The sequence below is a fragment of the Sminthopsis crassicaudata genome, chromosome 1, assembly GCF_048593235.1.
Source record: "Sminthopsis crassicaudata isolate SCR6 chromosome 1, ASM4859323v1, whole genome shotgun sequence".
Lineage (NCBI taxonomy): Eukaryota > Metazoa > Chordata > Mammalia > Dasyuromorphia > Dasyuridae > Sminthopsis > Sminthopsis crassicaudata.
In genome coordinates this window covers 469887949-469902374 of record NC_133617.1, presented here as the reverse complement: position 1 = coordinate 469902374, position 14426 = coordinate 469887949, and the positions used below count along the sequence as shown (strand labels likewise).

At 32.5% G+C, this 14426-nt stretch overlaps 1 protein-coding gene across 1 annotated transcript in view; it reads right to left on the bottom strand.

Moving 5' to 3' along the window:
* The window catches only part of ACSM5 (acyl-CoA synthetase medium chain family member 5), a 29794-nt gene extending 24492 nt beyond the window's left edge, over positions 1–5302 (bottom strand). Inside the window, exons 1-2 of the mRNA XM_074280949.1 lie at positions 5052–5302; positions 2706–2916 (exon numbers count right to left, since the gene is read on the bottom strand). Of these exons, the coding sequence (XP_074137050.1) occupies positions 2706–2916; positions 5052–5258 (418 nt within the window). The 5' untranslated portion in view covers positions 5259–5302. The remainder of the gene's footprint in view (positions 1–2705; positions 2917–5051) is intronic.
* Between the last annotated feature and the right edge of the window lie 9124 nt (positions 5303–14426).

The following is a 14426-nucleotide window of genomic DNA, read 5'->3' as shown; positions in this document are numbered from 1 at the left end:
GATGATCACAAAATCCCCATGAGATGACTATAATCCAAGACAGCTAGCATGTGTACAAGTTAAGATTTTATCTAACTATGGTTATGTAGCCCCCGGTGGATACTGATTAGCTCTCTGACTTCAATGGGATTATAAGAATTATTTTTCCTTTAATTTTGTCTGTGAGAAAGTCAAACTGAAACCACAATTGATTCAGTAACATATTGCACAATCTTTTCTATGTCTTTTGACAATGCATAAGGAAACTCTCACTAGAAATATGTCTCTGTTGAGAATTGAAGTCTTTGCCTTTCTTTGAATCAGATAAGGATTTCTCTAGCAATGCACTTATATTTCATGGACATATGTATGAGTCATGCACCTCATGTTTACATTTCTTCTTTCTTGTAAAGAAAAAAATATTATTCCCCCATTCCTTCTTTTCTGCATAAAATTTGTTCTCTATTTCTTCTTATTCTTTTTGCCTGGGGAAATAGTAAGTCTTCTGAAGATTTAGCCAGAATATCTAAAACAAATGTCAGTAACAATGACAATTAGCTTCAAGTTCAAGTCAGATCTAACAGCACTGGTTTTAGCTCTCAGGGAATTTGTAGAGAAAGAGAAAGAAAAAAGTTACTTGTTCTGCAAAATGCGAGCAGTATAACTTAACCATCCTTGCAGAGATATTGGATTTGTTGAAAATTAAGAGGTTGATACATTTTAGCTCCTTTCTTCAATCCTTCAGAGACTCTGGTGGCAGAGTCCTTCCTCTCATTCGTTTCTTAAAGTGTAATCTACCAAAAACTAATTTTTTTTCCTGTCCTCATCCTGAAACTTTTCTTCCCCTCCCAAATCATATTATTGTTGAAAAAATGATTAAGTTACCTCTTTGACTATCTACTCTTTATCTGTAATGGTAATTTTTGGCTGTTCAATGAGATCTATATCAAGAGAATTTCTCTAGAACACTATGAAAGATTTCAGGATCCTTTGGGTTAAAAATACATTCATGTTGTATATTTCAGTTGCCACAGACAAAGAAAACAATATGTGTGGAATGACTAATTTTAAACTGCCAACTCAAATGAATCAAATATATCATTCAATGTTAGCCAGGCTATTATACCATATATTCCTTAATTCTTGTTAGTGTGAAATTATCAAGCCAGATAAATGAGTACAGAACAAATCAAATAATTGTAAATTCCTGTTTAGAAGACTGGAGTCATTAGATCATACTTTTAAAAAAAAATCCTGAATTAAAGGATGAAAATTCTCTTCTACATTAGGAAGGACTAACTATATATACATGTATATATATATATATATGTATATATATATATATATATATACATTTATATATATACTATATATATATTTTTCTTTTCTTTTTCCAGATCTCTATCATTTTATCTCTGAATATCCATTTATTTTTCACCCAGAAATCTAGACTATTTTATCTTTTATTTTATCTTATCCTTTATTACATCTTTATATCTACTTTACTCAAATTTAGGATTATTCATTGAATGTTGGAGCTAATCTTTCAGTCCCTCCATTTTACATCTGGAAGAAATAAGCCCAGAAAGGTTAAATATCTTGTCCAGGCCAAACAACAATTTTATAGCAGGTCCTAAAACTCCTGAAATCCTCCTCTCTCACTATAATCAGATTGCCTTTTAAGCTTTTGCGGGGATTGAAACCTGAACATGAATTTTTAAAAAACAGAATGGTGTGATTATTCATTCCATCTCTTATTGTCCAGTGTCTTCATTTCATTATGAGCACTAGAAAGGAAGTCAAGAAACAAATCCAAGTTTTTCTATTTTCCTGCCATGTGATTTTGGGCAATTCATATAGCCTCTCCAAGTCTCAGTTTCGTTATTAGCAGAATGGGAGTAAGAATGCCCATCTTAAGCACATAAATGATTATGTGAGGACTTACTGAGATCGGTCATGTGTGTGTGTGTGTGTGTGTGTGTGTGTGTGTGTGTGTGTGTATAATATTTGTGTATGTTTTTCTAATTGAATATATATATATATATATATTCACTTAAAAACACAGAGACATATCAGCTTCTTTAAGTTAATAAGTATTTTAATAAAACTTGTTAACAGACAGTATACATGACTGTTTGAAGTACTTTTAGTGCCCAGGAAGCTGTGGAATAGTGTAGGGACAGAGGAATGAAGAGGGATCTGGCTCAAAGGTCAGTTTAGGAAAAAGGGGATTGATTACTACTGAGAAACATATTGAATATTAGTGTGGGTAATTACCCCAGTAATAGCCTTTTCATCTTCCTGAAAGAAGCCCAGAAGCTCAAAACTCTCTTAATCAGAATAAGATTTTCTAATATTTATCAATATCAATGACATATATATGGCACACATTTATATGTGTGTGTATATATATATATATATACACATATACATATGTATATATACATATGTGTATATATACACATATGTATATATATATATTTATGTGTATATATGTATATACATATATATATATGTATATATATATAATATGTATACAAAATATATACTTCCTTATTGTTTAAAATGTCTCAGGAACTGTTTAGGGGAGGGGAATGAGTGTAGCAAATTACTTCTTTCACTCTAATCTAATACATTCTACTTTCCTTCCTAACTCCCCACCTTTGCTAAATTTAGAGCGACTAGTCCTCCAATATGCTGCAAGTTAGAGGAAACCATTTACTCACCTGTTCTCATACAAGCCACAGAAACCAACCACCATTCAGGGATCCTGGGGAGAATCACCAGCAATCGATCCCCTGGCCGTAGGTTGCATACTCTGGACAAAACATTGGCTGCCTTCTTTGATTGGATCCCCAGCTCTTCATAACTCCATTTTACCTCCTCTCCCTGACTATTGACCCACCAGAAAGCAGGATTTGGTGACTTTTTTCCAGCCTGGACAATGACAAGGGATGAAAAGATAACAGCATCTATTAGCCAAAAGTAATTGTGTATTAGATTTTAGTGGGGATCCCTAGATAAAACTCTTTCAAGGGGATTGGGGTCCACAAGGCCAAAGCTTCTTAAACTGTGGGTTATGATCCCATATGGGATCATGTAACTGAATATGAGGGTTATGAAATTATGGTTTATTATCAGTAAATGTTTGATTTCTATGCTTATTTTATATATCTATACACACAGAGTTGTGTGAAACTTTCTTAGGCAAAAAGGAGTCATGAATGGAAAAAAGTTCAAGAAGCTCTATGCTAGGCAATTAGCCCTTAGAAATGCACTATAGGCTTAAAGAATTGTTTCATGGTGTCCCAAACACTGGAGGAGTTGCTTGCATAATATTATGCCTCTGCCTAGGTTTTAGTTCTTTATGTCCTTCTATTTTGGTCTTTCTGTGGGTCTTTCTCCTCTTCCCACCAGTAAATAAATGAACTATGAGGGAAATTGACCACATCCAAAGGCCAAAAGCTATGAGTTCTATGCCTTGTGGGAGTACTAAGAGATGTCTTCTGCTGGTCCTTAAATATATACACTAAAAGTGGTAGTGGAGAAGAATTAATTCTCTTCTTTTCCCCTTCCCACCCAACTCAACATTAAGTAGATAAAATTAATCAAACTTCTAATCTCACTGTCAGATTGATTTTCTTAAAGCACAGGTTTGACCACATCACTCCTTAATCCAATGAACTCTATTTGCTCCCTGTTGCTTCAAGAATAAAATAAAAAAAAAAACCCTCTGTTTAGCAATCAAAGCCCTGCTTCCCCCTACACTTTTCCAGCTTTCTTTAGCTTTACTTTCCCTCTCCCTCCCATATAATCTGTGATCTGGCTGTATTTACCTACTTGTTTTTCTAACAAAATTCTCCATCTGAATCTAAACATCTCGACTATCAGACCTCCTCTTGCTGGGGATTTTCTTTGTCATAGCTATCTCCTGGTTTTCTTATTCCTTTCATCTAAAATTTCACCTTTTAGAGACAGCCTTTTCCAAGTCCCTTAATTCTAGTGCTTCCTCTCTGTTAATTATTTCCAATTTATCCCATGAATAAGTTGTTTGTACATGGTTATTTGCATATTCTTTCCTGTGATCTCTTTGAGAGCAGGGATTATTATATTATATTATATTATATTATATTATATTATATTATATTATATTATATTATGTTATATTATATTATATTATATTATATTATATTATATTATATTATATTATATTATATTATATTATATTATATTATGTCTGACACATAGTATGATGCTTAATAAATTCTTGGCGACTTGATTCTGTTAATTTTATTTTCCCCACCGCAGCACATAATATAATTGATAGGATATATAGAGATAGGTTTTTATGATCCTCGGAAGTGTTATACAGTAAAAAAAAAGTGTTGGATTTGGGTTAGAAGTTGTGGGTTGGAATCCTGGCTCCATTGCTGGATATCATTGTGACCATGAGCAAATTGTTTAGTTTCTTTGGGTCTCATGTTCCTCTTCTATAAAATGAAGGAACTGGACTAGTGAACTTCTAAGGTTTCTAGTTCTGTGATTTCTTGGCTCCAAATTATGCCCTAAAGGAGCTTGAAAAAGGAAGTCATTTTGAAGAGGAAAGTTGTATATAACTGATGGGAGATAAGAGGTCTGAAATCAGGATGAGTTTTGGTCCTTTGGAAATTATATGCTATGCATATTTGCACCTCCCACAAGAATTACGGAAATAAGCAATAATGAAAACTGGCAGTTATTCCACTGCTTGAGAAAACTGCTCTTGCCTAAAATTTGCTTCCTCAAAGCATTTAGCCTTATTGTCAGAAAAGAAAGGGCCAGTGTTCCCTGCGGGGTCTTATCTTAAGGGCAAATTGACATTGTCAGTGCATAAGCCTGTCTAAGTAGGATCTATGATTTTAATGCTTTGAAAGTCAAGGACAACTTCCTTTTCTGGCCTCTGTGAATATTGCTCAACTTGGAAAAAGAAAATGATCTCAGAACAGTGGCCAATTGTCTTTTCTCTACCTAAGAGTTCAGGGTCTAAGGCACACACCATTAGGGTGATGTCTGTCAAAATTCCCCAACTTCACCTTCTCCATCTGACTCCACATGTCGAGCACATCACTGGCAAAATTAAAATACTCTGGTATTGCCTGTTTTCCTTGGTGAATGGCTTCAAAGTCAGCAAATGTCTTCTGAGGGCTAAGCAGTCCTGTGCTTATATAACAGAATGGCCTAGAGAGGGCTTGGGAGCCCCATAGTGGCTGAAGGAACAGATGAATTAACTTCAATCTCATGGTCCTACAGACTTGTCTTGATACGTAGTAGGGGAAACGTGGGATCTTCATACCTAATGTCAACAAGAGGAAATAAAGTCAAGTCATTTCTAGTAGAGGATATGGTGATCACTAGGGGATATGGTGATAGAGCACTGGGCTTGGAGTGAGAAAATTCTGAGTTCAAATATCGACAAATATATTTCCTAGATATGTAACAATGGATGGATCATTAAAACCATTAACTTCAGTTTCTTCATCTGTAAAATCCACATAATAATATCTACTTTGAAGTGTCATTGTGAAGATCAAATGAGTACTTTGCAAACCTTAAAAACTATATAAATGGTTGCTTTTATGATCATCATGTTGATCATCCTTATTGAGTAATGATATTTCTCTTATGGTGACTTGTAATTGCATATAACTATTTATGGAACATATTTATAAGCATTGTTCAGGACCAAGTAGATCTGCTGCTTATATGATGGCATATATTTTGATGGAAAACCATTAGAAGTTGTTCAAGAAGTATTTACAATATGTGTATTGCATATGAGAAAAAAGAGAGAGGGGGGAGAGAGTTGGGCCAGAATGAAGAATTTGAGGAAATCATGGAATATTACTTTAAAGAAGTTATAAAATCCCTTCAATAACTGAAATATCACTACAAAGGACCGTCTTTTAAATATTAACTGTTTAATAATAATAAATTATAAAAAATAATATGTAATAATATTATTATTAAATATTTAAATACATTCCACAGTATTTCCACAAGTCATGGAACACAACAGTTTCTGAATAATTGAAAACAATGATCACACGGGAGAGAATGGAGAAATATATAGGCAGTTGTGAGCAGATTGCAATATATAATTAATGAGGAGCTTTGAAGAACATGAGTAAAAGATATGATTTAGTAAATGTATAATAAGAAGAGGTAAGAGCTGGTTATGTGGTATGGATGACAGCTAGCAGATGGACATCCCGAATCCTTAGTTTTATCCTGAAGAGAGATATAAGTACAATCAGGAGAAAGTGAGAATGCTCTCTAACATGGTGGGTAGTGAATTTATGAGAAGATAGTGGCAAGAGCTGTTCATGATAGCAAACATAGATGAGCTGCAATCTTTATCACTGGAAAGAATATGTAAATCAAGGAAATTATATATCTTTTTGAATGTTTAAGCATTTGTTCCATCTACTTCACAGGATTGTGACACTGTTACATGAAGTATTATAATTGATGTGAAAGTGTAATATATTACTCATTAATTAATTACATTTTGGGAGGAATAAAGAGTTAATACTTCACAAAAATAGGTAGCAAAATCAAGAATTCATTATATAAAGAATGCATACAGGTAAAAATACACAAAGTTTTAAGAAAAGTTTAGGTCATTAGTCATTAGAAATTATTAAATCAGTAATGTTTTGGAGTACATTAATAATTTTCTAAAGACAATGATATAGAGCACTGATACTCTATGGCAAATGTGGGATTCTGAATCAAAAAATCTTGGCTCTTTCCCTGGCTACCTCTTTCTTGGGCAAATAACTTAATCTTTCTGGATTTGTTTTTTCATGTATAAAATGAGAGGTTTGGGCTAAATAGATTCAAAAGTTCCTTTCAGTTCTAAATCTTTGAGTCTATGATCTTACTGAGAATGGTCACATTCTCCCACCAAACTTATAACCATGTTGGACAACATGAGGCCATTTCCCCTGAAAGGGGTCCCTGGGAAGTCTTTCATCTAAGAGGGTCAGGATTGAAAAAAGTCCAGAAAAGCTAAAAGTTGTATTTCATAGTCTTAGTGCAGATTGGGGGGGGGGGGGCGGAAATGAAGAAGCGAGATTAGAAGGAGCAGTAAACTAAAAAAAGAAAGTAAGGAGAGATGAGAATGTTAATTTTTTGGCTTTTTTTAAGCAAACATTTTAGTGACATCTCTTATATAACCATGACCCCATTTATCTCAAAGCAATTAGCTCTGAACATTAGTATGTATAATCAAAGTCACAACATAAATTATTTGAAAGTCAACCACTTGGCCAGAGATATTACAGAAAAGTACACCAACCAAGTGTGTATTCTTCTCATACCCTACCTCTCAGTCTGTGAAATATAGAAGGCATCTTTATTTTGACTCAAACTAGGAAGAGTCCCCAGTGCTTGTGTCCATTTAAATTCCCCAACATGACTGAACAAATTAACAATAATTCATGAGACAGTTTAGTGCAGAAGAACTTTGGACCTTGTCTGCAGCAATGAGAGGGAGGAGGAGTAATTGAGTATTATTTTCCTAGTGTTACCAGGCTATATCCAGTAGTGTACCTGAACTCATTAAAATTAAAACTCACTGCCAACTGAATCCAGGGCTAAGGCCCAGAATATATTCTTGGATTTGGGGCTTAAAACAATTATATTCAGAGCAAAATGGAATGTGAAAGTGATAGGAGCAATAGGTAGGTGTAATATGCTTCAGTGCTGGGAAATTATATTGCATACATTATCTCACTTTAGCCTCACAAGAGCTCTATAAGGTAAGTATGGTGGATTATTATTCTCATTTTATAGATAAGCGGAGGAAGCTCTTGTGCCCAGGATCATTATCATGTCTCTGAGTTAGGATTTGAAGCCAGTTCTTCTTGATTCCAAGTTCAGCACATGGTTCACTTAACCTCCTGGGTAATATAGCCTATCTTCACTTCTTTCTGTTGTTATTACCCTAAAGACATGCTTAATCGGTATTCTAGTCAAGCATATAGACATCCTTCTTTTGGAACAAGCAAAAATGTTCTCTGCCAGTCTTCAAGGAACTACATAGAAATTTGTAGCAATGAACGAGCATTACTAGGTTGAGCGACACCCCCAACCCCAAGCCCCATCTTTCATTGATTTTTTTTCATTTGTTTTATTCTTTTATTTAAATTTTTGAGTTTCAAATTCTATCCTTCCCTCTTTCCCTTCCCTTCCCCTTCCTTGAGATGGTAAGCAATTAGATATAGGTTACACATGTACAATTTTATAAAACATTTCTATATTAGTCATTTTGTACAAAAAGATTCGAATAAAAAAGAAAGTGAAAAGTAGTATGTTTCAGTCTATATTCAAACAATATCCATTCTGTTTCTGAAGATGAGTAGTATGCTTCATCATTAATCCTTCGGGATTGTCTTGGATCATTGCATTGAGTGGTGAAGTATTCATAATTCTTCATTGAACAATATTGCTGTCACTATGTATAAAATTCTAATTCTGTTTATTTCACTATGTTCATGGAAGTATCTTAAAGTTTTTCTGAAATCATCCTGCTTGTCATTTTTTATGGCACAATAATATTGTATTGCACATTACATAGCTTGTCTGGACATTTGATTTTTAAATATTTTTGTACTAATAGATCATTCCTCTCATCACCTTTTTTGATGTATTTTAGGATTTAAAACTAGGCTGGGTCAAAAGGTTCTATTTTTTTCCCAATATGCTTGTGAACATAGTTCCAAATTGTTCTGCAAAATGATTAAATCAGTTCACAACTCTACCAACACATTAGTGTCCTAGTTTTCCCACACTCTTACATCCAACATTTCTTCTTCCTTCCTTCCTTCCTTCCTTCCTTCCTTCCTTCCTTCCTTCCTTCCTTCCTTCCTTCCTTCCTTCCTTCCTTCCTTTCTTTCTTTTCTTTCTTTCTTTCATCTGATAAGTATGAGGTGGTGCCTCAGAAGTGTTTTAATTTATAATTCTCTAATCAATAGTAATGTGGAACATTTTTCATGTAACTCTTGATGATTTTTATTTCTTTGTCCAAAAACTTCTTGTTCATATCCTTTGACCACCTATCATGACTTGCATTTTTATAAATATGACTCCATTTTGCATATATTTGAGAAATGAGGCCTACATCAGTAATATTTGTTACAAAAAATTTCCCCAGCTTTCTACTTTTCTTATAGTTTTGGTTGCACTAGTTTTGATTATGCAAACCCTTTTATTTTATATAATCAAAAGTATCTTTTTAAATTTTAAAGTGTTTTCTATATCTTCTTCTGTCCTAAATTCTTTCCTTATCCATAAATATGGCAGATCAATTATTGCATGAACTCTTGATTTGCTTATAGTATTACCCTTTATGTGTAAATTTAATGTACTGTATGAGATGCTAATCTATACCTAGTTTCTGCCATACTGTTTTCCAATTTCCTTAATGATTTTTTTCAGATAATTAGTTTATCTCCCAGAAACTTGGATATTTAGATTTATCATATACTAGATTATTATGATCATTTGCTAATAATGTAATTTGTAACTAATCTATTCCACTGATCCACCATTCTATTTCTTAGACAGTACTAGATTGTTTAGATATTTATTGCTTGATAAATAGTCTGAAAGCTGGTATGGCTAGATCACCTTCTTTCACATTCTTTTCATTGATTTCTTTAATATCCTTGAGCTTTTGTTCTTCTAGATCAATTTAATTATTTTTTCTTGAATTATAGAACAATTTTTGATGATAGTTTTGAGTGGTAGAATACTGAATAATTTAATTAATTTAGGAAATTGTCATTTTATTAAATTTGTTAAGTCTACCTATGAGCAATTAATATTTTTTTCCAATTTTATTGGCTTTATGGGAAAAGTTTTTTATAGTTCCATTCATATTGTAATGTTCTGTCTAGCTTTCTGGAGGCCCTTCAGACCAGCCGTGGTCTAAGCAGAATAATCACCACAAGAATAGTCAGGGATAAAGTCCAAAGTCTTTATTATTTCCTTCACAGTCTGTCTCCTTCGCCTGGGACTGGGATAACTTATATAGTTATTAAGTTTATCTTAGTAGATAGATTCCAAAATATTTCATATTGTATAGTTATTTTTAATGAAATTTCTCTATCTCATGCTGCTAGACTTTGTTGGTAATATATAGAAATATTGATTTGTGTGGGTTTCTTTTATATTCTGTAACATTCTAAAATTATTAATTTCAAGTAGTTTTTTAGTTGATTTTCTAGGATTTTCTAAGTATAATTTCATATTATCTGCAAAGAGTTATAGTTTTATTTCCTAATTGACTATTATACTTTCTTTAATTTCTTTTCCTTCTCTTATTGTTCTAGCTAACATTTCTAATACTATATTTAAAAAAAATAGAGGTAATAATGTGTATTCTTGCTTCATCCCTGATCTTTTTGGGAAAGCTTCTAGTTTATAAGCCTTATAGATAATGCTTGATGATGGTTTTTGATAAAGATTACTTATCATTGCAAGAAAAGCTTCATTTATTCCTATCCTCTCTGGTGTTTTTAATAGTAATAGGTGCTTTATTATGGGTATTTTGTTAAAAGCTTTTTCTGCATATATTGATATGATCATGTGATTTCTATTGGTTATTGATGTGGTCAATAATTCTAATGGTTTTTCTAATGTTGAGCCAGCCCTGAATTCCTGATAGGAATCATATCTGGCAATAGTGTATGATCCTTATGAAATGGTGCTGTAATCTCTTTGCTAGTATTTCATTTAATATTTTGGTATCAATATTCACAAGGGAAAATTGTTCTATAATTTTCTTTTCTGATTTGGCTCTTCCTGGTTTAGGTATCAGCACCATATTTATGTCATAAAGAAATTTGGTAAGACTCATTCTTCTCCTATTTTTTCAAAATTCATGTAGTATTGGATTAATTGTTCTTTAAATGGTTAGTAGAATTTGCTTGTGAATTGATCTGGTTCTGGATATTTTTTCTTAGCAAATTCATTGATGATCAATTTCTTTTTCTAGAATTGAATTATTTAAATATTTCATTTCTTCTTTTGTTAATTTGTTAATTTATATTTTTGTAAGTATCCATCCATTTTATTTAGAGTGTCAAATTTACTGGCACATCATTAGGCAAGATGACACCTAACAATTATCTTAAATTCCTCTTCATTGGTGATGAATTCACCCCTTTCATTTTGGATACTAGAAATTTGGCTTTTTTTTTTCATTTTTTTAAAGATTAAATTCACTAATGGTCTCTCTATTTTGTGTTTTTTTTTTCCCCTCATAAAATCAGCCTCTATAAGTAGTTCAATGATTTTCTTACTTTGAATTTCATTAATTTCTCCTTTTGTTTTCAGAATTTCCAATATGGTGTTTCACTGGGGATTTTTAATTTGTTCTGTTTCTAGGGATTTTTTAGATGCATATCATATCATTGATCTGTTTTTTCTATTTTATTGATTTAAGCAGATAGAGATATAAAATTTCCCTTAAGTGCTGCACTGGCTGCATCCCATAAATTTTGGTATGTTGTCTCATTTTTGTCATTTTTGTTAATGAGATTATCAATTTTTTCTATGCTTTGTTCTTTGACCCATTTATTCATTAGACAGATTATCTAGTTTTCAATTAAATTTTAATGTTTCTTTTCATTGTACATTATTAAATGTAACTTTATTGTATTACGATCCAAAAAGGATGCATTTACGATTTCTGCTTTTCTGCATTTGGTTGTGAGGTTCTTATGTCCTAATACATAGTCAGTTTTTATGTAGTTCCCATATACTGCTGAGAAAAAGATATATTCCCTTCTATTCTACAGAAACCTATCATATTCAATTTTTCCAGAATTTTATTCACCTCCTTCATTTATTTCTTGTTTATTTTTTTGGTTAGATTTATCTAATTTTGAGAGGGGAAAGTTGAGATCCCTTATTAACATAGTTTTATTATCTATTTCTTCATGTAATTTCTTCAGTTTCTCCTTCAAAAATTTAGATGCTATACCACTTGGCACATATATGTTTAATACTGATATGGCTTCATAATCTATTCTATGGTATCTTTTAGCAAGATGTAGTTTTCTTCCTTATCTCTTTTAATCAGATATCTTTTTTCTGTGGCTTTGTCAGAGCATAATAAATTCTACTTCAGCCCCTAATCTTTACCCTGTATGTATCTCTAAATTTCAGGGGTGTTTACTTGTAAACAACATATTGTAGGATTCTTGTTTTTAATACATTTTCCTATCTACTTCAATTTCATAGGTAAATTTATTTCATTCACATTTATGGTTATGATAATTATTTCCTTAAGAAGACAGTTGGTACATAGGTATGCCAAACACTGAGCAACATAATTACAATAAAACTGAGTATATCGTAGTAGTAGCTGCGAGTCCTGCTGGTGCTAGTGCCACTGCTGCTTCTGTTACTACCATTACTACTATTACTACTACTGCTGATATACTACTACTACTACTACTACTACTACTACTACTACTACTACTACTACTACTACTACTACTACTACTACTACTACTTTTTTAAAAAAGGAGCATTTTGAAATTTGCACAGTTATTTCATTTGAGATCTTTCTGAAAATTGATATGAGACATACCAGAATCAATTTACTGTATACAATTTGATGGTCAACTTAATTAAAAGCAAAAGTCAGTTAATATGAATTAATAAGTAAATTTAATGATTTGAAAAAGACCCTATTTATGATTCAAACTGATTTATTCAAACATGACACTGAGGCTGAAAAAATAATAAAAGGAAAATACTGAAATTGATTATATTATGTCATCTAATGATGTAATTATATTTGATATAAACAAAGTACTTTGTCATAATGAGCAGGCCAAAGGAACCCAGAAATAGCCTTAGTCACCAAACATTTGAAGCCTTTGCCAAAGAGACAGATAGAATCCAAGTGTCTTAGAAGATATACTCAAGCAGAATTTTGGCTATGTGCTGTGTGCTGGAGATAACCAATCTCCATTTTTCATTATTACTGGTGAAATAATTAGATTGATTCCATTGATCTTATTTAAAAAATATTGATTTTTGTCCTATAACTGCTCAAGATAAGACTTTTTTTTTCTAAACTTGATTCTAAAATTTAGCTGGTCTGTAATGATATGTTTAGAAATTCAGTTCAAATCACTGTTCCACTATTATGTGGAAATCTGTTATTCTTTTTTTTCTTCACTTTTTACTTTCTTTTTTTTTTTTAATTATAACTTTTTACTGACAGAAAATATGCCTGGTTAATTTTTTACAACATTATCCCTTGCACTCACTTCTGTTCCGATTTTTCCCTTCCCTCCCTCCACCCCCTAGATGACAGGCAGTCTTATACATGTCAAATATGTTATAGTATATCCTAGATACCATATATGTGTGCAGAACCGTACAATTCTCTTGTTGCACAAGAATAATTGGATTCAGAAGGTAAAAATAATCTGGGAAGAAAAACTAAAATGCAAATAGTCCACATTCATTTCCCAGTGTTCCTTCTCTGGGTGTAGCTGATTCTGTCCATTATTGATCAATTGGAATGAATTAGATCTTCTCTTTGTTGAAAATATCCACTTCCATCAGAATACATCCTCATACAGTATTGCTGTTGAAGTGTATAATGATCTCCTGGTTCTGCTCGTTTCACTCAGCATCAGTTCATATAAGTCTCTTCAAGCCTCTCTGTATTCATCCTGCTGGTCATTTCTTACAGTACAATAATATTCCATAACATTCATATACCATAATTTACCCAACCATTCTCCAATTGATGGGCATCCATTTATTTTCCAGTTTCTAGCCACTACAAAAAGGGCTGCCACAAACATTTTGGCACATACAGTCCCTTTTCCTTCTTTAGTATCTCTTTGGGATATAAGCCCAGTAGTAATACTGTTAGATCAAAGGGTATGCACAGTTTGATAACTTTTGGGGCATAATTCCAGATTGCTCTCCAGAATGGTTGGATTCATTCACAACTCCACCAACAATGCATCAGTATCCCAGTTTTCCCATGTCCCCTCCAACATTCATCATTTTTTCCTATCATCTTAGTTAATCTGACAGGCGTATATCTCAGATTAGTCTGAATTTGCATTTCTCTGATCAATAGTGATTTGGAACACTCTTTCATATGAGTAGAAACAGTTTCAATTTCATCTGAAAATTGTCTGTTCAAAGGATATGAATTTGTCAATTAGAGAATGGCTTGATTTATTATACATTAGAGTCAATTCTCTACATATTTTGGAAATGAGGCCTTTATCAGAACCTTTAACAGTAAAAATGTTTTCCCAGTTTATTGCTTCCCTTCTATTCTTGTTTGCACAAAGCCCTTTTAATTTGCTATAATCAGCATTTTCTATTTTGTGATCAATAATGATCTCTAGTTCTTCTTT